This window comes from Morus notabilis, unplaced genomic scaffold (genome assembly GCF_000414095.1).
Source record: "Morus notabilis unplaced genomic scaffold, ASM41409v2 Scaffold205, whole genome shotgun sequence".
NCBI classification, from domain to species: Eukaryota; Viridiplantae; Streptophyta; class Magnoliopsida; order Rosales; family Moraceae; genus Morus; species Morus notabilis.
In genome coordinates this window covers 314,519-328,276 of record NW_010363285.1, presented here as the reverse complement: position 1 = coordinate 328,276, position 13,758 = coordinate 314,519, and the positions used below count along the sequence as shown (strand labels likewise).

Here is a 13,758-nt window from a genome sequence, read left to right as displayed (position 1 = left end):
CTTCAAACTTGTTTAGATTAAATTTCGAATCACTTGAAATTAAAATTCTGTAGAATAAACATCGGTTTGGCAAGTTCAAAACAAAATTAAGCTTTCGGTCTCGTTCACTTCGCAGATTCGAGTTTTCAATTCGAGCTGAGATGTGACATTTTCTAAGAGCTTTTCACTGTAACAGAAAAAGTTAGACGTGACATTTTCTGAAAACTTTTTACTATAGAAACCTATAACTGAAAACTCGAATCAGTGAAATGAAATAAAATCTGAAAGTTAGAAATGTCATTTAAAATTGATCTTTATAACTTCTTTTGGAAAAAGGACAACACTAACACATGTGCACCAATATAAAGGTTGTCGTTCTCCTTTCACAATAATATAATGACGACTCTTCTTGGTAAACAATTTAAAAGTCCCAATGGAAAGACTTTTCCGAGCACGCCTTGTTCAAGATAGACTCCAAGTTCTCTGCTCTTAGCTTCTTTAGGAAACCAATCCCATGAAATTCAGGAATTTGCTGTGCAGATAAGAGTAAGTGACCAAAAACCAACTCAATTTAAGAGAGAACACGTAAAATTATGAAAACGTTCAAATGTTAAAGATAAATATTTTTTACCTTCACTAACCACAGCATATAAGTAGCAGAGAATAAAGCTTGTGATTCGTGATCCTCAAAGTGACTATCCGGAACGGTTGAGCAGGAGCTGAGGAGGTGCAACTCACTATCCATGAATGTACCGAAGTCATTGTTCATGTCGATCGAAGCGTGATGAACTAAGAAACGCTTTATCAGAACTAGAGCAAGGAAGCGGCGATGAAGCCATAGACCCTGCTTGAGTTAATACTGTAGTGAAAAAACTTGGGTTTGAAAAGAGTTGAAAGAAAATAGAGTTGAGAGCTTTTGCATGGAACTTGATTTTAAGATAGGCTCCTTTTGTTTTCTAAACCTTTTTTTTTTTTGCCTAACAAAAAGGCAAAAACCACATACCTCTCTTCCAACATAGAGCTTTATCAGCATTTCATTCCAGTCAAGCTCCTCCTGTCACATACCCAAACTGTCAAAAGTAAAAAAAAAAACGTGGCATATAGAGACGGATGGAATTTTAAGAACAAGACAAGGACAAAGTCAAATACACATGCCTTGCTTGCATACTACAATGAAATTGTAATCGTTTTTTCATAGTCAAGAAAGACAAGCTGTACCTTCAACAATTGAAGAATTTCAACGGTACACCCAGAAGACACAATTTTTGGGTTATCTTCATCACTTGAGTCATCTAAAAGTTTAAGCATTAACCGCTGCACATATAAAAGACATACTTGACAAGGTGAAGTCTAACAGATTACAATAATGCCTATTTGATACTGATAAGCAAAACATAAATGACTCTCCAAGCAGGTGTGCACATAGCAAAATACTAACAATTCTAGAGCTAAAAATGTCATAAAAACATATGACTTGAATAGGTTGAACATTTTCAAAAAATACAAAATTCGAGGCATTTTATGTCATAAGAATATTTCTACTCATCAGAAAAAGGAGGGATATTGTTTCTTCTCTTCATATGAGGAGACTCACTCTTCTGTAATGGAAGCAACTATTATCAGCAACATGCAAGCCCGCCCAGTTTCTGGATTTCTTTAACTCATGTAGCACCTGTAAGCACACATTTAGATTTTTAACCAAAAAAAAAAAAGCACACATTTAGATTTATAAACCTCACAATAAACACGTGTAGAAAACTCAAGCTGCATGTTAAGGACCATCAAAACATCTGTCATCTTTGTGCTTAACACTAAAACCCAAGGTCTTACTATTATTTGGAAATTACAGTTTAAGGACTAAAGCAGCCGTCCTTGAAGAAAGAAAGAGAGAGAGAGAGAGAGAGAGAGAGAGAGGGAGATCTAACCTGTTCTGTTGACATGTAAGGGACCAGCCAACATCGATGATTCCATGCACGGTAATTCATTTTTGATCTCTATAAATAAAAATAAAAAAGTAACATGTAATATAAAAGAACATCCACAAGAAATTGCAACTAGGGAAACTTTAAGGAACAGTTCTGATAATAATCGCATATTCCATAACAAAACAGGCACAAAACATCAATACATGTGACATATGTTATAGACAAATAGGTTGAAACAGACATTTGAAAGTAAAAAATGAACAGTTCATGAATCGAAGTTAGACCTCAGCTATTTTCTCAACCAGCTCAGATTCTTTTCCCAAAATTTCTTGCAGAGTTGGACATCTTCCAGCAATTGATTTGATCACCCACCGCCTTGAAATGATTAATAGGTTCATAAGATTTGTATTCAAAACCATTGCCAGAAATATGAAGAAACTCTAAAGGGACATTGCATGATCAAAAACAATATCCAGCTTGTCATCATAACGAGTGAAAAAAAAGGGTTATGCCAGGTGTCATCAATCCATATATCATCCAAGTAAAATAAGAACACTAAAGAACAAAAGGTCACACAGCCAATAAATAATAACATATTTCCGCATAATTCTTCTCTTCAAGTCAACATCATTTTTGTCGCAATTATAAGGCATGACACCATTATACATAAATTTTCTGCTTTCACATCTTGTGCGTTAGCATTACCTATGGCTCCAAGCGTTTTCACATTTAGGTGCATACGAAAGAACAAGTGCTGACAAGTGAAGTTCATCCATATACATAGAAAGCGGATGCTTCTTCAAGGCAACTAGTTTCCTGCATGGATTTACACGAAACGAGTATCTTTCATGAATCACGATATACACAAAGCAAAGTTGATTGGACTTCATTAAACTTCTAGAAAAACCGCACTTTTGCACGTATTTAAAGATGGTTTTTACTATGTTTAGGCAAGTTGTTCCAGTGCCGTTAGAACTAAACCAAATTGAATAAGGCAGTTAAAACAAAATAAAAAAATAAAAAGACAACGACAACAACAACACCAAACAGGAAAATAAAGAAAACCTGGAATGCCACGCAGTACCAAAATCGCAGCTTAGCAACAAGAGAGCCCTGCTATGCGTCCTAACTTCGCTTTCAATACCATCATGGGAAGAAGAGTTGCTAAGCGCCTTGTACTGTTTAATTGCAGCCATGAACGCACTTTTAGCTGCCCGGTACAGCGGAAGAAGAGCGACCGTCGAAATTCCCAGTTTGTGATCCTTATTCCAAAAACAAGCATTGACATTTGATAACACTCCAGAGCTCGAAGTTTCATAATCTGCGGATGAACTCGCCTCTTCACTCAGCGCAACGAATTGGGACGGATGAATAAACCCCACTTCATCTCTAGATGAGACAATGAGAATGACGTAACAACATCAGTGTTATTCTTGAGTTGTTGCTAATAAACAGTAATTAATTTACTAAGTCTTCATTCATCTCACCTATTTGAGTTTAGAATTTAAGTTTCACCGATTTGAGTTTAGAATTTAAGTTTCACTATAGTTAAAAACTCAAAGAAATAGTCACATCTAACCCTTTTATTATAATAAAAAACTCTCCAATAAAATCACATCTAAAAAATAAACAGGCCCTAATAGTCTGCTTGTACTGAGTTAGTTAAGGAGTAGAGTACACGTGTGGTTAGTTTTGTGTGTTTATATCACTCCGGCAATTAATTAAGTAAAGAGGATTCTCCTTGGCATTTCATCGAACAATGCGCATGCAATGTCATATAGGAAAAAAAATCACTCGCAAATTACGTATAAATAAAGACATGGGTATATACAAACAACGAATTTGTTTGTTGTTCGTCGAGAGCTTACATGAGAGGATCGGATTCTAAAATACGCTCCAATTCATCTAAGAGATGGAGAGCCTTTACTTCCTCAGAAGGTGAGTCTTGTCCGTTCATGTTATTTAATCTCGACACAAGCTGATGATGACGCCAAACTTTCTTTTCTCGTTTGGATGCCGAGAAAATACAAAGAAAACCAGACAATATATATATATGGGTGTGTGTGTGTGCGCGCACACTTTAAGGTTGCAAATAGATAGACGAGATTTTTGTGAAGGAGTTGGCTTGAGATTTTGAGGTTGAGAAGCAAAATGATTGAGGGGAAATAATTAACACGGGAATTTGGGAAAGGAAGCAAAAGAACCAAGGAGACAGATCTTAGTCAACAGAATATATATCACGACAGTACGATATTGTTTGTTGTCGTACTAGCCAAAAACAGCATGTCGTTTTCTATAAAGAAATGACGTGTCGTTTGTTATTATTTACTTCTCTTTTGGAAGTGTCTCCCTATTTTTCAAATCTAATCAGGACACTTCTATATATAAATAAAATACCTTCAAAGTGCTTTTTGTGTCGATTTTTGTCTATAATCATAAGATAAATTTTAAAACGGGTACATACTTTGTTCCTAAACGTACTTTTTTCTCTAAAAAATTTATTAAAAAGAAAAATCATATGAAGTTTGAAGCGCTCCAACTTGAATTGCAACGATGGAAAAATTCGTGTTGAAAAATTATGGCAACGCGGTGTGTTTATGCGATGAAAATCTTGATGAAGTTGTGATATTCCGGTTGGCATGGTCGAGGAAGGTAGACAGTTTTGAGGGGCAACGCGATGATGATGCACTTAGTTTGAGGGAGAGATTTTTATTTTTTATTTTTTGAGAAGAAAGAAAGTATCAAGAGATAAAATCTAGGATGAAAATAAATCCAACCAAATAATGTCTTTTTTTATCCAAGAAACAAGTAAGAATAAATCCAAGTAAGAATAAATCAAGGTAGGTTCCGGATAGCACTTAAATGCGAAGCACACCTTTCACCCACTGACTGACATGAGCCAAACTAGCTAAGAGTAAGGAAAGCTTCACCGTCTTATTCCAGCTCGAGCTCACAAACCTCTCTGAGTCAATTCCAAATGAAATTAAAATCTTTTTTAAGAAAACAACACAAATAAGTTAATGATTAATTTATCGTCAACTCGAAATTAAACCGTAAAAAAAAGGTCATATTTGTGTCAATATGCATAAACAAGTCATGTTTTGTAGTAGGCAAGGTCAAGAAAGATAGACAAATGGATCATAGTTGGAAGGGGCTATGATGAATGTGGATTTTGTTTGAGGGAGGGATTGTTGACGAATGTACGAAATAAATCACATGTTGACTAAACACATAATTATGAATAAGTTTAAAAGAGATTAAACTATTTCTCCTGATAAGTTAACCTTTTAAAATGAGAAAGGCTAAAGAATGGAATTTAGTTTAAGCTCGGGCATTACTTTATTATTTTTTTTTCAAAGCCATTTAAGTATAGAGAAATTTGAACTTTTGTATATGAAATTACCATTGCCCTAAATGAATGGCCAATAATTTATCTTGCTTTTACTGGCGGCTAATTGTAATTTGCAATTCACAAATTACACAGACACGTGTCCACTTGAGACCAAAAATTTGCACAATTTCATGTGTCAATTTACAGATCTGTCTTTTTATCTCTCTCTCTTCAATTCGGCAGTTCATTCGCTCAGAAATTGCATCGATCTCAGAAGAAATTTTCCTGCTCATTTTCCCTCCGTTTCTCTCCCCAATTACATCCACCTTCCTCAATCCATAAGGAAACAAAGCGACTTTTCAAGCCCCTCAAAGATCTAGGGTTTCTTCCACTTCTTCGAAACTCACAAGTATTGATAAATTAGGTTGGGCATTGGAGTGAACGCTCTCAGCTTCGGATTTTGAATCTAGGGTTCGGTGATCTGTATATGTGTTTCGATGAGCATGGAAATCGTGGGCGATGCGGCGTCGTTCGACGCCGAGTTGTTTCAGCTTTCGGAGGTTTCTCCTTTGGCGCTCAAATCGAATCCGAGTTTCGTCGAGACGCTGTTCGAGCATTGGCTTTCGCTTCCCGACAGCAATCGGCTGGTACCAGTTACTCCCATCGCTTTGCAAATCAATATTTATAGTGTTTTGCGTTTTCTTGGTCATGACTCTTTTAGTTTAACCAATCTTTCGGGTGCATTGTTCTGGTTTCTGAATTGCTATGTTTTCTTTTTCTATTTTCCCTTTGATTGCTGAATTTGATTGCGATTATGCGTGTTGAACTTGGAGATGAATCTGTGTTCTTATTCATGGAAATGTTTCTCAATAGCCTAATGATCAGGAGAATATGGCGTTGTGGGTATATCCTTTAATTTTTATTTTAAGTTATTTATCCTCGATATGATGCAATTAATTCAGAAGCAATTCTGGTGATTATTGATAATTCAGTGATGGTTTGTTAAGCTTTTTAATATAGGAAGAACACTTACCAACACGAAAGAGGAGGGAAATCATTATGATGGTAAAATTTTCCAGACACCTGTGGTGAAGAGACCTCTTATTTGATAATTGTTCTCCTTCTATTTATAAGGTTTTTAACACATGAAACATTAATTGTAATTGCCCTTTGACATCTAAAGGAAAACGAAGTTTATTTGTTTTGTGATATTTGTTATATAGTTTTTGAATTCAGACTCTTCCTGACAAGATCTTAATGTACTTGCCATCTTGGACTTGTAAGCTGGAAATGCTAATTAATTGCCTGCAAGTGCATGTTTATTTTATATCTTCTTTTTACAAGGCTAATGTCTGATGCATATTCTAATTTTGTCCTGTTTCCGAAATTTTTGAATGCAGGTAACGTCGCTGATTAACGATGCTAAAGCAGGCGGTCCCTTGAATGTCCCTGGAAACTCGTCTAGTCCGCATGCCATTTCGGGCAATTCTTTGCCTTCCATGTTTCCCGCGGGCAGTGCACCTCCCCTATCACCAAGGAGTACATCTGGCTCCCCTCGCATAATGAAACATAGGGCTGGCCCTTCTAATTTAGGTTCTCCCCTGAAACTAGTTAGTGAGCCAGTTAAAGAATTGATACCTCAGGTTTGAGAAGAACTCTTATATTTTTCCTATCATCAGGTGGCATTATTTGCTACTTTTTCCTTTTAGTTCTTTTTTGTCCTCTTTTTTCTTTTCTTTTGGTGTACGATCACTAAATTAGTTATTGAACACGTCATGTGCTCACTTCCAACATGTGCCCTTGCATTGCTTGCAGTTTTACTTTCAAAATGGGCGTCCTGTCACAAATGAACTAAAAGAACAATGTCTGTATAAAATTAATCAGTTTTTCTATGGCCACTTGGACGGGCTGCAGATAAATGGTGAGATTCATTTATTGATACATGAGTATATGTAACAGTCGGATAACTGAGTTATTAATTTTCTACCTGGGATCTCAGAATTTAAATCTGTTACAAAGGAAGTTTGCAAGCTGCCATCATTCTTCTCCACAGCTCTTTTCAAAAAGATTGATGCTAGCAACACTGGTTTTGTAACAAGGTATTTGCAATTTTTGTGAATGTTTGGTGAAAGTAATTTTAATTTTTTTTTCCCACTTGTTATTGATGAAAATCAAGCATAAGTGATTTTAAAGTGTTTCGTCGTATGAGTCTTTGCAGTGGACATTTAAATGTTGGTTTTCATAAGTTTGCACGTTTATTTTGTTTTTCTATGACTCTCTTCTTATGTTCTAAGTAACTTTTTGATAGAGATGCGTTTGTTGATTATTGGATCAACGGAAATATGTTGACTATGGACATTGCTACCCAGATATATACTATTCTAAAGCAACCTGATCTCAAGTACCTCACTCAGGTTTCTTCTTTTTCCATTTTATATTTCTGTTTCTCTATCTGTATTTCTGTATCCAGTGTGCAACTGTAGCCTACTATCTCTAGAGATATGGAAGCCAGTAAATTATTGTTATTTAGAATTAAAAATTTTGATGAGAACTGAAGAACTTTGTTCATTAGCAACTTTTGATCTCCCTTAAACTATTACCATAATTCATGCTGCTCTGCCTTGATCTGACAACAGGAGGACTTTAAGCCTGTGCTTCGAGAACTTTTGGCAACTCATCCAGGGTTAGAGTTCCTACAGAGCACACCTGAGTTTCAGGAAAGATATGGTTCGTTCTCTACTTATTGACAGAGTTTATACTGTTTTTCACGACCTATTACTTTTATCAAATGATCGGACATGTGCATCAAGTACATCACATTAGGTTTCCTCTTCCATAACACGGGCACTAATCGTGGAGAAATTCTCTTCATTCTCTTAACTTTTGAGATTCATAATTTTCCAATCTGGGGATTCTGGTAGTACACTAGATCTGCTAAGGCATTCTAGATCAAATGAGAGAAAGAAAGTGGAAGAATGAATCGACTTTATTGATTACTGTGCTAAAGTTTGTTCAAAAGAGACAATATTTGAGAGACTTTTCAACTCTCCCCAGCTGAGCTAAACTCAGAATTACCAACGAGTTCTCTGCCAGCAAACCCTCTAATTTTTGTATTAATGCTCCCCCTTCTCTTACAACTTGCCTAAATAACTCATAATTCCCCAACCGACCATACACAACTAACTAACTGATCTGCTACACTCTTATTTCGCTCTGCATATGTGAAACGAATAGCAGGCCTAAGTGCCTAACGGATTCTTATTATTATTAATTTTTTCTCTTGTATATCTCGTCATCTTATTTGTAGTTTCCTCTTTTCTCCTTTCCATAAAATTCAGTTTTTGTATCAAAACAACTCTGTCCTTTTCCATGTGTCGTTTCTCGTAATCAATCATCATACTTTAGTTGAATTCTTTCTCGTGATCACAATGTTTAACTCAAGAGATATTGTGTCGGTCGTGTTTATAATGCTAATTACATTGTTGTTGTTCTTATGGATACAATTCCCCCCCCCTGTTGGCGATGCATTTTTAACTCATGGAATGTTATTGCAATGGGCCAGCTGAAACTGTAATATACAGGATATTTTACTACATAAATAGAGCTGGGAATGGTCATCTTACCCTCAGGGAGTTGAAACGTGGAAACTTGATTGATGCAATGCAACATGCAGATGAAGAAGAGGACATCAACAAAGTTTTGAGGTAGGCATCCTGGATCAAATCTTGTCCTAGTTGTTGTCCCATGGTCACGTAACATACGAATTCTGTTTCATATAGAATGTACAAGTACTTTCCATTTGGCTAGGAATAGATTTTTCTGCATGCTTCCTCAAAATGTCAGGTACTAATCTTCTTAGATTTTTAAATCTTTTTTCTTTACACTATTTTGCCATAGGTACTTCTCGTATGAACATTTTTATGTTATATACTGCAAATTTTGGGAGCTGGATGCGGACCATGATTTCTTGATCGACAAGGAGAATCTCATCAGATATGGTAACCATGCACTTACATATCGGATTGTTGATAGAATATTCACTCAGGTTTGTGCAATCCATATTTCTATTGTTCTGTAGTGTAGACCAAATTACCTGCTGTCTACAAAATCAAAAGTTATTGTTCATTAAATACTTTCAGAGTTCTCTTTAATTGCGTTAATTTACATATTAGACTGATTTACCACTTTCATTGGTTTTTTTTTTGGTCAGATCCCAAGAAAGTTTACTAGTAGAGTTGAAGGAAAAATGGGATATGAAGATTTTGTTTACTTCATACTCTCAGAGGAGGATAAATCGTCTGAGCCCAGTCTTGAGTATTGGTATGTATATGTTTGTCTCATCTGTTCTCGTTAATGTTAAATTCCTTCTATAGATTGTGTCGATCTGCTTATCTGAGCAGTTGACACGAATGCAATGAATGTTTATCAATAATGTGTGCCTTAAACGAGAAATCTTCTTTCTCTTTAGGGAGTTCACCTTACCATAATTCGTTAGTTAGTGCATAGTTTTCTGACAGACTTTGACTTGTAGGTTCAAGTGCATAGATTTGGATGGAAATGGAATTATAACACGAAATGAACTGCAATTCTTTTATGAGGAGCAGTTGCATCGAATGGAATGCATGGCTCAGGAGCCTGTTCTTTTTGAGGATATATTATGCCAGATAATTGACATGATTGGACCAGAGGTTTTACATTCTGTACCTTTGCGATTTTCTTGATTTTTCATTTTTTTTTTTTAATTTTGAATCGTTGATGGCATTGGTGGAAACTTGTTTTGTTTTTATTAAGTAAAACACTTATTAGTGTCATTTTTATTTTCTGGACTTTTCGTTGTTGCTCCTTTCTTAAGCGATTGATTTATGCTGCTGGCATAAAAAGGTCTGGTAAATGATTTTCTATTTTCAAGGACATTGTATGAGAGTGAATTTAGGGTGTGTTTTATCCTTTCATTGAGGAACATGCATGTGCGAGAAGCTGTTTAAAGTAGTTATTGACTGGGCATAGTAGATGGTAGGAGTGTTTTTTGAGGATGTCAGTGGATCATCACTAGCCAACTCTTAATAATTCTTTCTCTGAACATTGTTAGTTGATATCGTTTCATTGTGGTTTGACATCGAGTTATTTTCATGCAGAACGAGAACTATATTACCCTCCGTGACTTGAAAGGCTGTAAACTTTCAGGAAGTGTATTCAATATTCTCTTCAATCTCAATAAGTTTATGGCCTTTGAAACTCGTGATCCATTTCTTATCCGCCAGGTACATGAGACACCGAATTAAACTTGATACATCTTATAGAACCAGTTCATTCCCATTGTTGGTATTGGGCTTGATGGTGATGTGGTATGAACAGGAACGTGAAAATCCAACCTTGACAGAGTGGGATCGGTTTGCACATAGAGAATATATTAGACTTTCTATGGAAGAAGATGTTGAAGATGCCTCCAACGGAAGCGCTGAAGTTTGGGACGAATCACTTGAGGCTCCCTTCTGAGTTCATTAAAAAGTAAGCTGCTTACAGCCGTTACCAAGATTTTTCTTTTAATTGTTATAAGTAATGGCATGGTCTCTGATCGGGCACAAGTGCTTGAGAGTCTTTCTAACTGATATAGTTCATGTAAAGCAATCTGAATGGTATTTATTTGTTCCTCAGCGCAAATCATGTGATAAGTGCACTGAGAACAAGATAATTATCAGTCTTTCTAACTGATATAGTTCATATAAAGCAATCTGAATGGTATTTATTTGTTCCTCGGCGCAAATCATGTGATGAGAGCACTGAGAACAAGATAATTATCATATCCGCAGATGCTAAAAAATTCATTAAAGTACTCCGCATTGATAAAGATTTTTCATTAGGGGAATAGTAGTAGTTTATTTTGTCCTGAAACAAGATCATGAACTTTTGGTGCATGCATTCATACACATGCTGTATTTTTTTATTTACTAGTTGAGGCACGTGTGAAATATTCCACGTACGAAAAATTAAACTACAAAAAAACATTCACAAAAATAAAAAATATAAAAAACAAAATAAAATATTTAAAAAATGAAAAAAGGTTAAAAATGTAAAAAGGTAAAAAAAGGAAGGGAGATGGGCTGCCACATGGCATTTTTAGGAGAAAGAGCATTTGTCTATAAGTTTTGCTAGGAAAATAATAACAATGTAAAGGTGATTTTAATAAAAATGAAAAAAAAAATTGAGTAAGCACAAATTTGAAAGAAATTATTTTAATAGGAGTAAAACGAGAAAAAAATATTCAAAAAAAAAAAAAAGAAAACACTCTGTAGCAGATAAATTTTAGAAGAGTTTTTAAAAGAAACAAGCAAAAACAAAAGAATATTTAGAAGAAATGAAATAAAAAACAGAAAAAAAGTGGGAGATGACAAGTGAAAAATGGAGAGGAAAGATGGAAAGAGAGTTTGGCTCTTTTATGTATGTTACAGATTATAGATTTAATTTCATTCTTGTGATGCATACTGAGATGCCAATGCTAAGAACCCTGTAAACTCAAAATTCATATGCAATGAGCAAAGTTCTTCTCCTGAGATGCCAATGAGATGCCAATGCTACTGAGATGCCAATGCTAAGAACCCTGTAAACTCAAAATTCATATGCAATGAGCAAAGTTCTTCTCCTGGACATGTTCTCTTCTCTTGAACTCGCTTTGATTTATATTGGTCTTGCAATCTTGCAGGTTCTAAGTTCTGACTAAAATTTCTTAATTCATCTTTGAACTGGCCATCCGAGAAAGGAACTGCTGTCAACTCATAGGATCAGCCGTTGGAAGTGTAGACAACTACAACCCTATTCAAACGGGAACTCTGAGGTTGGCAGTATGGGAGGTGTCATGTGCCAGCAGTAATAATATTCAGATCTTCATGTGCATTCATCCACACATTATTATCGGTTACGGTGGATGCCGCCGTTGCATCATACGAGTTGCAGGAGGACTAGCTGTCTGCTGAGAGGTGATTAAACAGAGCCAAGATTAAAGTATTTAAGAACACTCAATTCCTCCCTCTCACCCCTTCTTCTAGTTCCCCCCCAACAATATTTAACCTCCAGTTGTAAGTTATCAGCTATGTTAGTTTTTTCCTCTTCTTTTTTCTCCTGCACAAAAAAAAAAAAAAAAATTCTTTTAGCTAGTGCTTGGTTCTTTAGACACCTTTCGTTTAAAAAAGAGCTATTTGGTGGTTTCAGTATGTTTCTTGTGTCTAGGAATTTTGAATCGGTCTTTGGTCATTCTCAATTGATTTTCGATGTTTAATAGTTATGTGTTCGGTTCTTGTGTACGTTTTCCATGTTTTTCCTTCATGGTAAGTGATAACAACACCGAACAAACATATCACTAAATTTTCCGAGCCAAAAAAAAAAAAAACAACAAAAAACCTATCGCAAAATTTTATTGAAGGAAAAAACACAGTACTTCGGTTCCCTATCATAGGAAGGCATTTTTAGGAACCGTTTGATACCCTTGGGTTAACTTCTCAACGGTGTGTTCCGCGTTTTAAATTGTTATCATGGAAGCTCGTGGATTGGACTATTAAAAAGTTAATTTAACAGTTCTATTTTTTTAAAACTATATACATTACCCACTAATAGGGTGAAAAAGCCTCTCCTAGTCTAAAAATTGGCAAAAACAAAAAAAGAAAAAAGAAAGAGGATAAATTTTATAAATTTTTCTTGAATTTTGTTATTTGTGTTAACATATCTTTTAAATTTAAAAATGTGTATGTTATGCCTCTTGAACTTTATCACTTGTGTCAACATGCCTTTAAGGTTAACTCCATTAAATTTTTTAACAGAAATGCTTATAAACACTTCATGAACTTTGTCAATTATATCAATATGCCCTTAAATTTTAAAATGTACCCGTTTTACCTGTTGAATTATGATGTGTCTTTAACTTTTCTCTATTCATTTTGATTTTATTAATTTTTTAAACGAAAAGGTTGATATGACCATTAAATTGTTAATTATCTATGATATTTAATCATTAAAGTTTGTTAAGTTAATGGGTTTCTTAAGGTTTGTGTTGATTTTTTTTAAAAAAGGTACAATATAAATGACCTGAATGCATTTAAATTTAGAAATGCTATATATGTATAAAGCATAAATATATTTTATGTCGAGCACTTCTATCTATGTGAAATAATTTTTAAAAAACGAACAAAATTCATTACATTATACAGATTTACCCCTTTTTTTTTCTTTTTTTATTGCCTCTAATAAACTAATCTTTTGAGAATTGATGATTAACTAACATTTTTAAAGGATAAGGTATCCAATAAACATCGAATATCATAGATAATTAGTAATTTAATGGTCATATCAATATTTTCGTTTAAAAACTGATAAAATTAAGATAGAGGGAAAAAAGTTAGAGACATAATATAATTCAGAGGGCAAAACAAGTACATTTTAAAGTTTTGAGGACATATTAACACAAGTGACAAAGTTTAGGGGCATTTATAAGTATTTCTGTTAAAAAATTTAACGTACTTAACTTTATGAATA

General features: G+C 34.7%; 2 protein-coding genes across 2 annotated transcripts; one reads left to right on the top strand and one right to left on the bottom strand.

Annotated features, from left to right (window-relative positions):
- Positions 1–280: 280 nt before the first annotated feature.
- Positions 281–4,096, bottom strand: LOC21407237 (protein prenyltransferase alpha subunit repeat-containing protein 1). Its single transcript, XM_010103915.2, has 10 exons — positions 3,773–4,096; positions 2,970–3,293; positions 2,610–2,720; positions 2,189–2,279; positions 1,905–1,973; positions 1,574–1,651; positions 1,198–1,293; positions 983–1,033; positions 611–823; positions 281–511 (listed from the first exon to the last, which is right to left on the bottom strand). Exons 1-10 carry the CDS (start codon positions 3,859–3,861, stop codon positions 401–403), a joined length of 1,233 nt encoding a protein of 410 aa, XP_010102217.1. The 5' UTR covers positions 3,862–4,096; the 3' UTR covers positions 281–400.
- A 1,377-nt stretch (positions 4,097–5,473) lies between these two features.
- On the top strand, positions 5,474–12,685 carry LOC21407236 (serine/threonine protein phosphatase 2A regulatory subunit B''beta). Its single transcript, XM_010103914.2, has 13 exons — positions 5,474–5,882; positions 6,636–6,878; positions 7,051–7,156; positions 7,235–7,334; positions 7,544–7,649; positions 7,872–7,962; positions 8,798–8,939; positions 9,133–9,280; positions 9,446–9,555; positions 9,767–9,923; positions 10,371–10,496; positions 10,591–10,743; positions 11,936–12,685. Exons 1-12 carry the CDS (start codon positions 5,733–5,735, stop codon positions 10,729–10,731), a joined length of 1,620 nt encoding a protein of 539 aa, XP_010102216.2. The 5' UTR covers positions 5,474–5,732; the 3' UTR covers positions 10,732–10,743; positions 11,936–12,685.
- Positions 12,686–13,758: the final 1,073 nt, after the last annotated feature.

Coding starts and splice junctions, on each gene's coding strand:
- LOC21407237 (XM_010103915.2), bottom strand. CDS start 3,861: ATGAACGGACAAGACTCACCTTCTGAGGAAGTAAAGGCTCTCCATCTC. Junction 1,974..2,188: donor TGGTTGAGAAAATAGCTGAG/GTCTAACTTCGA, acceptor TTTTATTTATAG/AGATCAAAAATGAATTACCG. Junction 1,034..1,197: donor AAATTCTTCAATTGTTGAAG/GTACAGCTTGTC, acceptor GGTATGTGACAG/GAGGAGCTTGACTGGAATGA.
- LOC21407236 (XM_010103914.2), top strand. CDS start 5,733: ATGAGCATGGAAATCGTGGGCGATGCGGCGTCGTTCGACGCCGAGTTG. Junction 5,883..6,635: donor TTCCCGACAGCAATCGGCTG/GTACCAGTTACT, acceptor TTTTGAATGCAG/GTAACGTCGCTGATTAACGA. Junction 7,157..7,234: donor GGACGGGCTGCAGATAAATG/GTGAGATTCATT, acceptor CTGGGATCTCAG/AATTTAAATCTGTTACAAAG.